General features: G+C 58.9%; 1 protein-coding gene across 1 annotated transcript in view; it reads right to left on the reverse strand.

Annotated features, from left to right (window-relative positions):
- Positions 1-2,107: 2,107 nt before the first annotated feature.
- HHIPL1 (HHIP like 1) overlaps positions 2,108-17,299 on the reverse strand; it is a 29,675-nt gene continuing 14,483 nt past the window's right edge. Inside the window, exons 6-9 of the mRNA XM_059058358.2 lie at positions 15,336-15,481; positions 12,110-12,191; positions 9,402-9,484; positions 2,108-7,051 (exon numbers count right to left, since the gene is read on the reverse strand). Of these exons, the coding sequence (XP_058914341.1) occupies positions 6,516-7,051; positions 9,402-9,484; positions 12,110-12,191; positions 15,336-15,481 (847 nt within the window). The 3' untranslated portion in view covers positions 2,108-6,515. The remainder of the gene's footprint in view (positions 7,052-9,401; positions 9,485-12,109; positions 12,192-15,335; positions 15,482-17,299) is intronic.

Genomic DNA, 17,299 nt, shown 5'->3' on the forward strand with positions numbered 1-17,299 from the left:
CCGCCGGCTGCGACCCCTCCCAGGAGCTCGGTGCCCGCCAACCACGTCTCCGCCTCCGGCTCCAGCTCTCGGGGCCGACCCCGGTTTCGCCCCGCCCATCCTGAAGCTCCGCCCTAACATCAACACTGTCTCCTCCCAGCTCCCAGGCCCCGCCCAGAGCATGTGATCTCCACCAATCACAACTCCACTTCTGGCTCAGACCCCCCCAGCTCCGCCTTCTCTCCGCCTCCCAAGGCTCCGCCCACATCCCTCAAGCTCCACCCCAACAGAAGCTCCGCCCAGAACGCGTTGTCCCTGGCAACCCTAATTCCTCGGCGCTTGCTGAACTGGCGGCGGCGCTAAATCCTGCTGGCTGCTTAGCCCGGTTTGGCGCCCCCAAATAACGGCGTTTCTCCGCGCGCCTTCCTAGGCCCCTTCCTTTCTCCCTAAACCTTCCTGGAAACCCCATCCCAGCCTCCAGGTTTCTGTATCACGCCGACTATTCCCACACCTCTCCCTGGTACCCCAACCTCCAAAGCTGGTTTCCCCTGCCAGGCCTGTCCACACGGGGCAGGTGAAGAGGACTCGGGCGACACAGGGAGGCCTATGCCTGCGAATGAAGAGCACACGGCTGCCACCGAGACCAAGGCGAAGTCCCACTGGGGGACCGCTTCCGCAACGTCCAAGGCGTTGACCCAAGTCCGAAGGATTGGAGGGGTGAAAATCTGGTTACGGAAAGTCCCCTTCAAGCGCGAAAGCGAGAAACGTGCCCGGGGTGGCCAAAGGGTATTTTCGAACTACTAATGAAGACTTTCCTCCCTTTTATAACCTGCTTCTTCTTACCAATCCGGGTATGACAGAAGAGGCCAGCTCTGGGCTTTTTACTTCCCAATTCGTAGACTCAGGAGCAACCCAGAAGGAAAGCAGTGGATGGGAAGGGCCAGGTGTGCCCCCTCCTAATCCAGATAAAGATCCTTACATCCGGGGAGGAGGCGCCCAAAGAGTTTAGATGCTGCTGGGTTTCTGAGAAAAGGACATGGCCCTGGGCCAGAGTCCCAGAATCCTGAGAGGTTTGGGAAAAACAGAGAAGGCCTGTATAACTCCTTCCCAGGTACAGCCAGGGACAGTCCCCACCAGGGGCATGAGTGTTCGGGGCGTGTGGGCTATGTGGTGTCAGAGAGGGCCAAGCTTTAAGAGTGCAGTCCAGCACAGAGGAGACAGGATTTCTGCCCCCAGCACGGCAAGCTGGACATCCGTTCCAGCTCGGGGGATGGGGCCTCATCTTATGGGGAGCAGCAGCCTCCCCCGTAGGGCTGAGAGAGGGTGGCTTGCCACCTTGCCCCCATGTGGTGGTGAGAAGCAGCCACAGGCATGCACTGGCTGGCCCTGCGGGGCAGGGGAGAGGGAGGCGGGGAGACCAGGACAGACCCTCCTAGGTTGTGAAACCTCCAGGGGTTGGGGGCAATTTGAAGGGAGGACACCAAACAATTGTTCCTTGAGGGCAGGACCAGATCTTAAACTGCTCTGGCCACAGTCTGGGGCAGGCATGGGACAGCCTCAGGGTACATTTGTCAGTGTGAACCTGTCCAACTAAGCTAGGGAGAGAAGTGGGCATTAGTATTCTCTGGTGCATGGGTCAATACCAGTGACCCCTGGCTCTGTCCCATCGTCACCTCATCTGAGCCTCCCGGCTCTCCTGTGAGCATCAGGGAACGCTTCTGACTGTACACTGATGCTCCCACGGGAAGCCCCTTGCCTGGACAGGCAGCACTGCAAGCCCCCAGCAGAGGGAGCTGCCTGGAAGCACGTGGCCAACCACGTGGCCCTTCACTGGGAAGGTCTGGACAAATGCTATCCACTGTGGTAGCTATTGGCCACGTGGCTTCCATACAGGAAGTGGTTTCCTAGGAGGAATCACGGAGGGAGATGCAGGCAGGAGAGGTGGCTCTGAAGTAGCTGCCCTCACTTGAGCGGCCTGGCAGGGCACAGGCACAGTAACCAGGGTAAGAGAAAGATCAGGCTCCTTGGTTCAAAGCTAACTCCCCCTCTGAATAAGGGACCCGGTCACATAGCCAACTTGGAGATCATCTGGAAAGGAGCTGTTGACTGAAGAAAAATGTACAACCTAAAAGTTGGGAGTTATGTTTTATTTGGGGACATTGCTGAGGACTATAGCCTGGGAGACAGCCTCTCAGACAGCTCGGGAACTGTTCCAAAGAGGTCAGGGTGGAGCCAGGATACATATATAGGAGTTTTTGCTGAAAATAAAAAACATGTAGTCAAACATCAAAAGATTACTGCTAATCACAAAAACCAGACGTGTCAAGTTAATGATTTTAGTGCTGAAGATGCAAGAGTCTGGGCTCATTGAAATTATTCCTTAGACATGCATCTTAACTATCAGGGCCAGGATCCAGTTTTTCTCCGTCTTGAATTCCCCTCAGGGCGCACCGTAGCGGGTGTCTGCAGTGGCTGATGGCTTGACGGCGGGCGACATTCATCGTTTACCAGGATGGCAGGCAACATTTTTTTTGTCCACAGTGTCAGGGGTGCCTTATGGGGTAGTTGTGAGGATTAAGTGGTTCTGCATACCTGAGGCATCTGGCATATAGTAAGTGATCAATAAAGGCTAGTTTTTAGCAGCGGGACCAGAGGACAGATGCTCCCACAAGATGTGGGTTCTACATGTTAGCTGAAGGGGCCCATCTTCCTCCCATTTTGAGGATTTGTCCCTGGGTCATTCTCACTGGTCCCTCTACCTGGCATGCCCCTTCCACACTGTTTTGTGCAGTTGGCAGCTGCCAATGTGGGCGCCAACAGCCTGCTACTGAGCTTTCTGTCCAGGAACAATACGGAATGTCCTGGGCATGTTTGTAAATGTTACCTCATTTTTCTTCCAGTAATCCTGCTGATTACTTCTGTTTTCCAATGAGGCCCAGAGAGGTTAAGTGATCTTGCCAAGGTCACACAGTCAAGGCCGGAACCCCAACGTCCCAGGCGTTGTCTCCCAGCCAAGCATTTGCAAAGTGTAAACACAGGGACGCCTTGGGGAGCTGCAGGTCGCTCCCTAGCCTGGTGGCCTTCAGCCACTGACTGAAGCTGTCAGGGCTGCCGGGGACAGTGGGCCTTTGCTGTCATCAGAGGAGAAAGGTGGCCACCTAGGGCCCAGCTGAGGCTTGCCAGAGGGATGCAGGTGAACGGGGAACAAATGAGGCCCAGTCGGAGACCTGGAGGGTTGTTACCTGAGGCTGACACCATGGATGCAGTCCTGGGTGCTGGGCCACACCTGGGACGTCTCTGCAGCGGTGGCTCCAAGGGCTCCAGAACTAAGCTGTGTGATGTTGAGCAGAGGCCGTCCCTCTCTGAGCAGGTTCTGAGAGTTCACTCTCGCTGCTGACTGGAGGCCAGACTAGAGGCAGTGAGGGCAGAGGCCTATAGAGAACAGGGGGAGCCTTGGCCCAGACTAGCCTCCATCCCCAGAGGCTTTAGAGGACTCAGAGGCAGGATCAAAGTCCCTGGGGACAGAGTCACTTGTGACTGCCCCCTGGCTTGCCGAGGCTGGTGGTGGAGTGAAAGGAGCACTGGACAGGGAGTCTGTGCCTAACCCTTCCCCTCCCTGGGCCTGTGTCCCCATCTGCACAACGATGGGGCCCAACGAGGGGGACACTGAATTCAGTGCTCTTGAGGTAGCACAGCGTGACAGTGCACCGCTGGGGCTCCAGAGCCAGGCTGCCTGGTTTCTACTATTGGCTGTGTGACATTTGACAAGTAACGAAGGCCCCCTTGGCCTCAGCTTCCACATCTGTAAAATGGGTGGGAGGGTGACCCTAGCACCTACCTCGTAGAGTTAATACAAGGATTAAAGAGTGAGTAATATGTAAAGCCTTTAGAACAGTGCCTGGCATAGTAAGTGCTCAGCCAGTGTCAGCCACCTGCCCTTATAATTCCTAGTAAAACCGCAGTGTGTCTCTCCGAGCCTCCTTCTCAGGAGTCAGGCCGCAGCCTCAGCCTTATTTGGAGCCTGAGGGGTGATGGGAGGGGAGCACCCTTCCTGCAACACTGACGGGCCAATGCCAGCACTGCCCAGAGGAGTGACGGGGCCTGGGACCTCCCCCACTTGCCCCAACAAACAACAGCAACACTCAGGGCCCAGCGGAGGGCTGGACCGCTCCCCCTTGCCACTTGGGGAAAGTGCCACGGGCCCCAGATGGTGGCCCCAGGCTGTGGGTGCTGAGGTGCAGTGGGGGGTGCCCACCTCCCAGGCCCTGCCTCGTGGCATCCTGTCCTCCAGGCCTTGAACTGAGGAAGGGGGCTCCACAGGGTGGGGAGGGGCAGAGAAGAGCACAGAGGAGCCCTAGGAAGAGGAGGCAGAGGCTGCTAAAAGCCACACCCCGCCTCTAAGCCAGAGGGGCCAACAGCCCTGGTCCTTCCGCTGAGTAGGGCCATGGTGTTGCCCTGCTCTGAGGGCCCCGAGGGCCACCCCGCCTTCCCTGGGCTCTAGTCTTAGCTCGGCCCCATCTGCCCAAAGGCCTGGGACACTCAGCCTCCCGGGTTCATTTTCCCGTCGGCACAGTGAGGAGTTTGGCCTGGACGGTCACCACGGGCCCTCCCAGCTCCGGACACTTCAGGATGTCCCAGCGACCTGAGAAGATGCCCAGTCGACCACCCCAGGCACAGCCGCCCGCTTGGCAGAAGGGGTCCACGAGGGTCTCCGTCAGCTATTTCCCAGCAAGGCTGGCAGCCTACAGCGGGCAGGGGCCCTGGGCCACGCTGAGACTGTCTGCGGGTATAGCCAGGGGGTTCAGTGGTTATACACCTGGCGGGTGCTAGGGCTAGCCGGCTCGTATTCAAATCTGGCTTCCCCCTCCCTGGCTGGGTGATCTCAGCTAAGACAGTTAAGCTCTGCGCACCTCAGTTTCCTCATCTGTAAAAGGGGAGGAAGAGGGCTGTCGTGGGATTGAGTGACTTCAGGTATGCGGCGCCGTCCTTACGACGGTGCCCAGCACACAGGCCACACACAGTGGCAGGGTTAATTGTGGTTTCCACGCGGGGCTCAGCAGGGTTAGAGGAGCCACAAGGGTGTGGGTCCCTCGCCCACCCCACTTAGGGCAGAGGTAGGGGGAAGTTCGAGAGGGTGGCCCTAAAGCTTTGTTCTGCAGCCTCATACTCCACACTCAGCTTCAGCGAGCGGCTGGGAGACCCCCGACAGGCTTCCGCCTGCACCATTTCCTCTGCCAGGCACACCGTCCCTAGTGCCAGCTCAACTCCCAGGACAACACCCAGGGTGGGTTTCCAGGATGCCCCACCCAGAGCCCTCCCCCACTCCCCCGACATGGGCCACATCCGGTCCTCACTGCCTGGTGACCAACTCTCTGTTTCCCCTCCCTGGCCCCCTATCAGAGGCTGAGCTCAGCCATACTTGATGCCCCTTGACCAGCCTGGCATGAACCAAGGCTGAGGCCCTTAGTGGGCAAAGGAACTTGCACCTGTGAGCAGGACAGAGGCTGCAGGCCCAGCCCCCTTCTCCCACCTCCTCCCTCCGCTTCCAGGCAGCTGTGAGTCAGAGAAAAGAGGCAGGAAGGGGGTTTGTAAACAGTCACGCTGTTGCTGCGACACTGGGTGACAGAGCATCAGTGGTCTCACTGGGTCCGTAGCCCGGTCGGCCCCCGGGGTTGGGCTGAGGAGGCAGAGGGTTCCCTGGGATTTCACTGAGCAGGGTGGGTGGGGAATGGGGATGACAGAGGTGTGGCCCTGGCACCGGCTTGAAAGTGGAGAACTCTGAAGCCTCACCAGCGGCCGTGGTGCTCGGAGTGGCTGGGTCCAGCGTGACGCTGAGGCCGAGAAGGCTTCTCCCGGAAGTCATGCGGTGCTCCCCGCCAGCCCACCCCGGCACGCGCTTCCTCCTAGGCAGCCTGACCTCGCCGGGGCAGCCACAGCCCAGGGGTCTCCCTGGACCCATCAGTCTGGTGACTTCCCTTGGCCCTACTAGATGCCCTCGTGCTCTCTTCGGCAACTCTGACTCCATGCCCTTTGGGCCACATTCCTCAAGCCGTGCTCCAGCTGGTCTGGGGCCTTCCACTCCCCACCGTGGGCAGGGCAGGCCCGGCCCCCTCCCTCTACCCACCGGCTGTGCCCCTGTTAGTGCGGCAAGGTCATGTCCGCCCTTAAAGGGCAGCCGCCCTCAGTGCTCAGGGTTCTACCAGACTGAGCTGCTGCTGCTGCCAGAGACGCTTGGAGGTGAGCAAAGAGCACCTCAGGCTGCAACCGCACACCCGCAGGGGCCACACGGATCCCAACACATACTGCGGCTGCGGGCTTTCAAAGACACGTGGGCAGGAACACACAAAGAACACGCGTGCGCTGCACGCCCCACATATGCATCCACAGGACAGCATTACCGATGGGCCGCCCCTAGGCCACCCCCCACGTTCCCCTCCACCCTCAGACTCGGGCGCACGCACCAGGCGCGCGCAGGGTGCACGGCTCGGGACGCACGATGGACAGCCAGGCCGGCCAGACAGACGGACGAAGCTCGCCTACAGATCGGGGTCCTCGCGGCTGCACACGACGCCGGCGTCCTCCTGGTGGCCGCAGTTGTGGGAACCCAGGCCGGCGTGCGAGCACTCCAGCAGGTTGCGCTCGCGGCCTGTGCAGCGCACGTCGTCCAGCAGGATGGGCAGCGTGTGACCCTCGCCGAACTCGGCGCGCTTGGCGGCCCGCACGGCGTACGCGAAGCCCAGCTGTCGGCACACGACGGCAGCGCCCTTGGTGTCCCAGGCGTCATCGCACACGGTGCCCCAGCGTCCGCCCGCGAACACCTCCACGCGCCCTCGGCCTGGACTCAGGCCCGCGGGCCGCACCAGGCGCACGGCGCCGTTCGAGGGCTCGGGGACCGCGGTGCCCAGCCGTCCCCGCCGCCGCCCGCCGCCCCGACGGCGCCCGGGCCGCGGGGTGGGTCGTGCCGGCCGCAGGGTGGGCGTGAGCGGGGCGGCCGTGGGGCGGCTGCGGCGGGGAGACTTGGTGGGCGCGGGCGCCGCGGGCCGCGCGGTGCTCTCCGTCCTCCGGATGAACTCTGCGCAGAGGAAGAGCCTGTGTTCGGGAGGAGCCCGGCCGCCCCAGCCCAGCCCTCGCGACCCCACCCCACCCCAGCTCTTCCCCCCGGAGCGCAGGCCCCGGGGGAAGATGTCCTCGTCCTGCCCTCTACTCAGGCCCCGAGGATGAGGTGCCCCAGCGTGCTTCTTGGGTCACCCTGGCTCCACAAGATGCCCGGTGCTTCTGCAGCCATTCCGCACGCCCTTGCCAGCAGCTGCTTCGTGCGTGTGCCTCTGTGCCTCTCCCCAGCCCCGTTCCTCGTCCCCCTCTGGGAGTCCCCCGGTCTGGCAGGGGGAGGACCTCACGCTGTAAATCCCTGAGCGCCGCGGCAGGGAAGGAGTGTCTGGGAGAGCTTCTCAGAGCAGATGACGCTTTCTGGCTCCAGTCTCTGGTTTAAGGGTGAGGAAGCGGGGGAGGCTGACGGGGGCGGGGGGCGGGGAGCTGCAGTGGGCGGAGGGCAGGCCAGCAGGATGGGGACCAGCCTGCCCGGGGCCCCTCTGCTCAGGTGGAGCCTCCGCTCCAGGCTCCCAAGGTTGCTGGTGGCCCTGCCCATCACAGGGGGGCTGGTCAGGAGCTCTCTGGGTGCGGGGCTCTGGGCCACACTGACCCCCGCCCATTGACCTCTCCACGGGGACCTGGATTCATCAGGTGTCGGGGAGCTACGGTGGGTGATTCCCTTTGTCCCCGCAGGACGTGGCCCTCGTGCTTGGCCCAGGTCAGCCATGGGGCTAAACGTCGCTCCACATCAGACACTCTGCCAGGCACTGCCTCCCTCAGGGGAGGTGGAAACCCCAAACTGCTCGCATACTGTGGGCAGGGATCCGGGGGCCACTGGCCAGTCTCACTTGGAAAACCACTGAGACGGGGGCTGAGAAAGGGCCTGGATACAAGACCAGGTGCAGGCTGGGGCCAGAACGTGGGCTAGAACCTCCCCCAACCTGCACCCTGGCCCCCACTCCAGCCACAGGGAAGGACTCCCAGGGCTCTTGCTTCTCTGGCTGCCTTCACTGCCTAGGCTGCCCTTCCCCGACCTCTGCAATGCACTTTCCTCTCCATCCAGGCTCAACCCTCAGCCTCCAGGACATTCCCAACCCGCCCCCTCCACCCCCAGCTCTGCACTGCTCTGGGTCCCCATGGCGCCCAGTACAACCTCTGTCACGGGCCCTGGGCCACCAAATGACCCCTCTGTCTGTCCCAGCCAGGACTGGGCCTGGTCTGACTTCTTCTGTGGCCCCAGCATCCAGCACAGGGTGGGTAACTAACAGAAATGCAGAAACTGCCGAACGAGTGAATGGAAAACGCTGCCAAGGCCCCGAACCAACTGCAGCTGGAAATAAATTCCCCAGACACCCAGCTTCCCCAGCCTTCCTCTTCCTGGCGGGGCACCCCTTCCTCAGGGCCGGGTACCCCCCCACCCCCCCACCCCCCACCCCCCCCACCCCCCCACCTCCCCCTCTTCCTGCCGCCCACCCCAGTCAGCCAGCTGGAGACCTCCGGGGCACACTCAGCCCACTGAAGTATCTCCTTTGGCCCACAGGGCGGTTCTGAAAATTGTGAACAACTTGCCGATATTTCCAAATCGGGAGATTGTACGATAACAACCCAAGAAGGCAGGGACCATATCTGCTTGCTCAGCGCTACAGCCCCGGTATGAAGCACATACATGGGGTGGATGGGAGGATGGAAGGATGGATGGATGGATAGATAGTCTGCTTGTCTTGAGAACCGGAAGAGCTGACAACACCAGCTCTCTCTCTGTTCCCACCTAGCTTGGACCCGGCGGAACAGCCCTCTCCTCGGGCCACACCCTCTTCGGATGGCCCCAGATCCCACGGGTGGTCATTGTGGCTTTGCCTGGCCCTCGGCTCATGAGGGTTTGCACCCCTCTCTCCCCACCAAGCTCATCAAAACAGAACCATCGTACAGCAGAGCCAGCCCAAACGCTCCCCTAGGCACCTCTGCACCTAGAATAACTCATTCCAGTCTTGCTCATATATAGATACACCCTCTTTCTCTGTCCCTCCCTCCCAAGAGCTCTGAGTGAACCTTGCCGGGGACCAGCTATTTCTCCTTTTGCCATGCTCGTTGTGAGGCCTGCAGCCCCTTGGAGCCACCCACCGTGGCCTGGGACTGGCTGACACTGCACGAGTGGAAGGAGGTTTAAGCAGTTCCACCCACTCCTAGCAGCTCCTGTGTACGGGGCCCAGTGCTGGGCATGGGGGCCGAGGGAGGGCGTCCAGGCCCCGCTGGGAGCATCCACATCCGGAAGAGGGGCAGCGGGTGTGGGTTGCAGGAACTCCCGCTGTGTCCCCACCTTGGCGGACACTTACCTTCTTTGGGCACGAAGTGGATGAGGCGGCCCCGGACCTTCACGTGGGCAGCTTGGATCTGACACTTGCCGGGTGGCGCCCGTCTGCCGACACACAAGAGGTCATGAGCCGCACCCCGGGAGCCCGCCCTGAGCACGCCCCTCCGACATCACCTGCGCCCTGAAGCCAGGTAGGAAGGGAAAGGAGGGCCGGTGTGCGCTCAGGCCTGGGCACGCGTGCGTGGTCACAACAGTGGCCACTTACGGGGCAGTGCCCCCGCTGCTCCACGCCTCCCAGACCCCAAGGGTCCAATCCCAGGACAGGGACCCCCTATAACGGCCTGCCAAGTGCCCGCTCAGCCTCTGCCTGAAGAGCAGGAGGGCCGGTGGCCACTTCTAATTCACAGCGTGAAGTGTCCTTGCGACGTGATCAAACGTCACAGTCGTCCTCCCCAGCCTGCCGGCCCAGCTCCTGTAACTGTCACCACAGCCCCAGTCCTGCACTTTACCCTGGTCCCCATTCCCCACAGCCTCTGAGGTGGGTTTCTCTCTGCCCCTCTGGTTCTGGGATTTCTTGTGATACAGAATCAAAGAGAAAGTTTAAGTCGATCTGAAGAATAAAGTGCGGAGAGAGAGCAAGCCTCGGGGCTGCCAGCAGAGCTGAGGGCTCTGGGGGCCTTGGAGTGCGAGGCTGGAGAGGGCTGGGAGAGACAAGAGCCTGAGAAGGGTTGCCAGGGCTATGAATTGGGTCTCCTTGGACATCTTTAAGGGGCACAAGTAAGGAATGGAATCCCAGTTTAATGAGCTTCTGGCCGTTGATCTGTGAGTCTTTGAATGGGACCGACCCACGTGGGTCCAAGACTTCAATGGGTCCCAAGAGCACGAGGGGAAAGCCCAAGGGCTGAAGCAGCCACGTGACCTGGGGTGGCTTTCAGACAGCCCCGGCAAAAGAGGGAAACCGAGGAGGGATGTGGGCCACTCCCCGCAGAGGCTGAAACACAGCCCAGCTCACACCCTTCTCCAAGCTGCAGAAAGCGTGGGTTTTCTGGCTGCTTTGAACTCCACGTAATAGCCACACGCTTCAGACCCACCCTGCTGGGTTCTGTTCCTTAAGGAAATTACATAAAAATTTTTTGTCTTGCCAAAGGGTAAGAGATACACCAAAAAAACGCCACAGTGGTTATGTTTGGGCGGCAGCGGATGACCCCACCCTACCCCCTCTGCTTCCCATTTCTTCATTTTCCAAATGTTCTGGAATGGCGCCCCTCTGCAATATGCTGGGGGTGCACAAAATCACACGGGTTCCGAAAGAGAAACATGAAAAAAGCGACGAGAAGGGTCACGGAGGGAGGGAGGGAACGGGGGTCTCGCCCGTTGCTGGCTCCTCCCACCCACGAGACCTTGAGCAGAAATCCCTAAGCCTCGGGTTCCCTCTGTTGTGCGGGGGGCATGAGCCCAGAAGGATGCTGCACAGACTAAAGGAAACAGTGGGGCTCAGGCAGCATCTGGCATGAATTAGGTGATATTTCCTTAGAGAAGCACTCTTTTTTCAAAAACTGGAAATAACCTAAATGTCCAAGGGATGGATCAGGCAATCAGGGTGCAGTGACTCAACGGAAAATTACGCCGCCATCAAAAAGGAGCTTCTGAGGGTAATGTTGCAACGTGGACATGTTTATACAAAGTCAGGATAGACCCACGAAGAAAAATGCAAAGTTTGCTTGCGTTGCTCCACCATGACGTAAGTCCAAAGAGGGCCGAGACCTCGGGGAGAGGAAAGGAGCAAGCGCTTGTGTTTTTCTTGATAAACAGTTATGTCAGTAATTAATAGCTTTGTGCTTTCAACAGAAAAGTGTGGTTGGGCTTCCCTGGAGGCGCAGTGGTTGAGAGTCCGCCTGCCAATGCAGGGGACGCGGGTTCGTGCCCCGGTCCGGGAAGATCCCACGTGCCGCGGAGCGGCTGGGCCCGTGAGCCGTGGCCGCTGAACCTGCGCGTCCGGAGCCTGGGCTCCGCAACGGGAGAGGCCACAACAGTGAGAGGCCCACGTACCGCAAAAAAAAAAAAAAAGTGTGGTAAACAAGGAATGTCTGAGAAGCTGTCACAGACTAGAGGAAGCTAACAGGACATGATGACCAGCAATGTGGGATTCTGTATGGGATCCTGGAGAAAAGGACACTCGGGAAAAACTAGAGACATCCTTTTGTTTTTAAAGTATGGAGTTACCTCAATTTAAAAAAAAAGTGTGGCATTTAATGAATAGTAATGTACCAAAATTGGTTCATTAATTGTGACAAATGTACCATGATAATGTAAGACGTTAATAATAGGGAAAACTGAGTGAGGGGTATATGGGAGACTCTGTACTATCTTTGTAACTTGTCTGTAAATCTAGAACTGTTCTAAAATTTTTAAAAAGAATTTTAAAAAATGTGATGGTGGAGCCCATAAATATGGGCCCACTGGTATCTTTGGCGCCCTCTTAGCACGAACAGAACCGGACTTTGAGGCTGGCAGATCGGTTTTGAATCCTAGATCTGCCCCTCAGCAGCAGTATGAACTTAGCTAGTCACTTCCCCTCTCTGGGATTCAGTTTTTCTCATCTGAAAAATGGGCATATTAACCACGACCACCTTAAGGAGTGGTAGAGGGGAAACGAGGTAATGGAGGGGAGGGCTCCTGGCAGACGGTAGGAGCCGAGGCCATGACAGGGGTGGGGTGGGGGGGACTCACCTGGAGGGGTCGATCATTTTGTAGACAACCCCACTTGCCACTGTGGCACTCGGCACTCCCGTTGACATGAAGTACAGCTCCCCTTGGACAAGAAACAAGGCAAGAAGTGAGAACACTGCCTGGAACACCATCCCGGCCAGCCCAACGGCCCCACCTCAGTTCTGAGGTGCACCCCAACCTCAGTGAGCCAGGAGGGGAGATGCTGCAGGTCCCCAGAACTGGAAACCGAGGCTGAGAAAGGCGTCCAGATGTGCCCAGGGGCCTCTGCAGCACAGCCTCCCGGGCTGCCGGCTGCTCTGCCCGGACCCCCTCAGGCTCTGACCTCTGGACTCTTGTCTCCTCCCTGGTGACCCAGCCCCACCCCTGGCCCCTGCCTGGGTTTCATGCCCAGGACCACACACCTCTGAGCACCAACGGAGGTCCACAGCCCAGCCCCCCACTGCCTGCTTACTGATGACTCAGCTTCCTCGTCCCCCAGTGGGCCTGCCTCACGGGGCTGTTGTAAGGATGAAACGAGCATATAGTGGATGCTCCATCAGTATTAACCGTTATTGCTGTTGTTATGGTCATCGTTGCCCAGGGTCCAGGTCCTGCCAAGTCCCCGGGGACACAGTCTCTCTCCACTGACCAGCAGGCACCTCCCAGGCACGTAGCAGGGGCTGAAGAGTTCGTGCTTTGGGAGCCTCTAGTGTGAGTCCCAGCTCCTGCACTTGGCCCCGTGTGAGCTCCGGCAGCTCCGGGACAGCCCCACGCAGAGCCTCTGTAGAAATGGAATTATGAGCACCTGGTGCCACGGATGCTCTCAGGGAAATTGCGTTCTCTGCTCTCTCCCCACCCCCATCCTGCCCCCTGGCCCTTGCTGCCACAGGTACCCATGCCCAGGAATTAAGCTTCATTATTCTCAGCTTCCAGATGAGAAAACAGAGGCTCGGAGAGGTCAAGTGACTTGCCCAAAGTCATGCAAATGGTGAATGGTTAAGCAGGCCTGGAACTCAGAAACCTCTGCTGTCCCCAAGCCCACGCTAATGTAGGAGACGTGGTAGCTGGAAGGCCCAGACACAGGCCACATGTGGTTCATTGCGATGGTTCAGCCATGCTAATGCCTTCCGTCCTTGTAAGAGGCAGCGGAGAGCTCTCCCAAGGATGGGGGCGGGGCTGGTTTCCCCAAGGAGAGGCCAATACAGACAGTGAGAAGGGAGCTTGAAGGAAAGCATGTCCCTGGTGACTGGTGCAGTCAGGGAGGGCTGCATGAGGGAGGTGTTTGAGAATCAAGGCACAGGAAACCTGGGGAATTCTGGAAGAGGAAGACACTTGAGAGGTGACCTGTGCAACTGGGGTAGACCAGCTGTGGTGGGGAGCTGGGGGCTGGGGAGGGCAGGATGCTGAGTGGTCAGTGGCCCCTGACCTCCCTCCAGGAGCACCAGCCCCGCCTTGGCGGCCGGTGGGAGCGGGGGCGGGGCGCAAGTTGGTGCGGGGAGGAAGAGGCCCACGAGGTGTGATGAACCCTATGGGAGGAAGCAGGGCCCCTGGCGAGCAGGTCCCTGCTGGAGAGTCCATAGGCACAGCTATGAATTTGCATGTGGCTTTGAGCCTTACTTCCCTTTCTGGGCTCCTTTCTGGAAGGAGGCCCTTGGGAGTGGCCACTGTCCCCTCCCCGGCCGTGCAGCCCTCCTTGACCCTATGCTCCAGGCGCTGGAGCAACTCGGAGCTCCCCACACATTCTGCTCCCTTGGCCTGGAAGCCCTTCTCCATTGTCTGCCTTTGCCTGACCAAGCTTGAGCTTGAGGTCCTGCTCTGGGAGGCCTCCAGGGGCCAGGCTATGTCCAGTGTCCCCCAGCCCACAACCAGGCAGGAAAAGTCAGCCTCAAGTTTCCCCGTCTGTAAAGTGACAGCATTGGACCGGGTGCACCCCAAGGCCCCATCCAGCCTTAATCTGCAGGAAGCCCCCAACCCCGTGCACGGGTGGGGAGCCCCCATAGCACTGCTAAGCCCTGCCCAGGGCCACACTACCCTCCCGGTGTCTGCGGTATGGACTGTCCCCGGAGGACACCGGGCCAGCAGAGGTCCTTGTTTTGCAATTTGCATGTGTCAGAAAATCAAGCAGAGAGGCAGAGGCCAGAGGGAGCTGGGAGAGGTTTGCCGGCATCAGACCTCCAGGTCTCCGTGCCTTCCGGGGCCACCTGCCCAACTCACCAACATGCTATCCCTGGGCTGTCTGTCTTTGAGGGGCCTCCTCCTGGCTGTCCATCCCTTGGTGTCACTCAGAGGGCTGAGGAAGGGCCCCCTGGGAACTGCGCTTTCCAGGCCCTCCTCTGGGTCTGGGCTCTGGAGGGGGAGGAGGGTGGGGGGAGGGCATCCCCCCTTCGCAAAACATGTTAACTCCCTAATGACCAAAAGAAATGGCTTTCAAGGGCCCAGTGGGCTCAGGGAGGGTGGTGGGGTCTGAGGCTGCCCTTTTGAAAATTTAGACTCTGACGGGTATCGGTTCAACAAAGGTTTCCCAGACTCAGGCCTGGGGGCTCTGGGCACTGGGCCCTGCAGGGGACACCTCTCGAAAGGCCCCTGGGAAGGCGTTGCTTAGTAACCTGGCCAAGCATCCACCAGGGCCCACCGGGGGCCCCTCAGCTTTTGTCCAGGGACAATCCGGGGCCCAGGACAAAGGCGGGATCCAGCCTCCATGGCCCTTCCTCCTCTCCCCTCCCCCTCTGTTCTTCGCATTGAAAACACAAGTGCCTGAATGGGGGACCCACTAACAGGCAAGAAAGCGGTGCCCACCACTTTCTGAAGACAGCGCGGCTTCATTTACAGGCCCCGATACGTTTGCCATCAGGAACCCAGGGAGCTGGAGGTCCCCGGGGAGGCACTCTTCCCTCACCTGCCTGCATTTCCACCATCGCAGATCCTTTCCCGGTCCCATAACTGCCCTGGACTCTTACCTGTGGGCTCACGCTATATCCCTCCTGGCAACCCTGCCCAGGGTGAGAGTTGGGGAAAGGGAAGGACGGGGACCACTGCTCCCATCTTCCAGATAAGGAAGTGGAAGCTCAGATGAGTGAGAACTGACACCGAAGCAAGGTGCAAGCCCTCTGAACACGTCACTCTCCAGCCAGAAGGTGATTTCAGGCCTGAGATGCCATCCCTCGAGTCCCAGGCCAGAAGGACCCATGGGGTGGGGCACAGTCCCAGGCATCGGCAGCCCGGATGGAGAGGCCTCAGGAGCGCTCACCGGCCTCGTCCTCCGCGAAGGAGATGATGTGTGGATAGTAGTTGTTGATGAGGCCTGGGAACGCACAGGTCTGGCCACGGCCCATGCAGATCTCGTTGTACCGCCACTGGCCTGTCCCCAGGTTCTCTCGGAGGGACATCAGACGCCTGCAAAGGAGGATGGGCTGTGGGGTCATGGCTGGCAGGGTGCCCGAGGGAACCCCACCCCCCAATCCATCCATCCAATCATCTATTATCCATACGACCAGGACCAGACATAACTTGCAGGCTCCAGTGCAAAGTGAGCATTCAGGGCCCCTTGTTCAAAAAGTACTAAAAATTTCAGGACAGTAACAGCAGAGCATTAAACCAAGCATGGGCGCTTCTGAGACGGAGCCCCGTGTAAGCGCACAGGCCGCACATCCAGGAAGCCGGACTCACGTGCAGTCTTTACTGAACACCTGCTACCTACCGGGAGAAGCACAGGGGTGAACAAGACCAGCTTGGTTCCTGCCCCCTCAGCTCAACCCCACCTGCTGACCAGCAAGAGGCAGTCAGAAGCTGACTTCCAGTTCAGAGGCCTCCAAGGCTGGTGCCCAGGAGTTTCCACATACTTTGGAGCTGCCTCCACTTCGGAGCGTGAAATGGAGAATTTGGCATCTTCAGAAAATGTTGATCTTGTCCCTTACTCCCTTCCACGCCTGTCAATCACCTATTGATACTTTCAGGCCCTGCTCGGTCATCCCCTCCTCTGGGAAGCCCTCCTGACTGCCCCTGTGCTGGGCTTCCCCAGCACTGCTCACAGGCTCTCTGAGGCCGGACTCGAGTGGACCGAGTGTGGGTCTGTCTCCCTGACTTGGGTACGAGGTACTCTTCAACTCTGTTGCTTTGGCCCTGGCACGAAGCCTGACCCAGCAGAGGGGGTTTGGGAAGTGTTGGCAAAATTCATTGAATTTCTGTGTTCAGGTGGCTTGGGCACTCCTGGGGGATGGCAGAAGGGAAAAAGGAGAATCAGGGTAAAAAACAGGGGTTTCATCTAGACCCATTTTCCAGATGGGATAACTGAGTCCCAGAGGGAGACCCTAAGCTGGGAGAAGGACCCAGCAACCAGAGGCCCAGGCCAGGGTTCTCTGTCAGCTCCAGCTGTAGATGCACTGGCCACAAAGCCACCCTAGGTCAGCAGCCTGGAGGAGGTAAGAATTCTGCCAGCCTCGGGCTTCCTTATTTCCTCTCCCGAGGGACCCAGTTCAGCTGCCCTTCCATGGAGAGGCTAGGATGGGAATAATTAAGAACTGGTGGTCCAGTGGTTAGAATTCCACGCTTCCACTGCAGGGGGCCCAGGTTCAATCCCTGGTCAGGGAACTAAGATACTACAAGTTGCACGGTGTGGCAAACAAACAAACAAACAAACAAACAAACAATTCATTTCACATGAGGCTGGAAGGGTCCTTAGGTAACCAACAGATCCTTCCACCTTATTAAACAAGCAAGCAAACAAACAAACAAAACACAGAAATTGAGCATGTTCTAGATTCTAAGTGCTGTATATGTATGAGCAGGTCTCAAACAACCCCAGTAAGGAGGTACTATTATCATTTTGCAGATGAGGAACTAAAGCACAGAGTGGTGAAGTAACCGGCTCAAGGTCACGTGCCTAATAAGCGTGCCAGGCTTTGAACATAGGCCATCTCGGCTGTACTTTTAATTTTTTTTAAAAAATTTCTTATTTATTTATTTTTAGCAGTACGCGGGGCTCTCACTGTCGTGGCTCCAGACGCGCAGGCTCAGCGGCCATGGCTCACGGGCCCAGCCGCTCCACAGTATGTGGGATCCTCCCGGACCGGGGCACGAACCCGTGTCCCCTGCATCGGCAGGCAGACTCTCAACCACTGCGCCACCAGGGAAGCTCCCTCGGCTGTACTTTGAAACATCATGCCAGGTGTAGAGCTTCCCTGGCCTCTCTGGTCCTCAGTTTTCTCCTCTATA

This window comes from Kogia breviceps, chromosome 3 (assembly GCF_026419965.1).
Source record: "Kogia breviceps isolate mKogBre1 chromosome 3, mKogBre1 haplotype 1, whole genome shotgun sequence".
NCBI classification, from domain to species: domain Eukaryota; kingdom Metazoa; phylum Chordata; class Mammalia; order Artiodactyla; family Physeteridae; genus Kogia; species Kogia breviceps.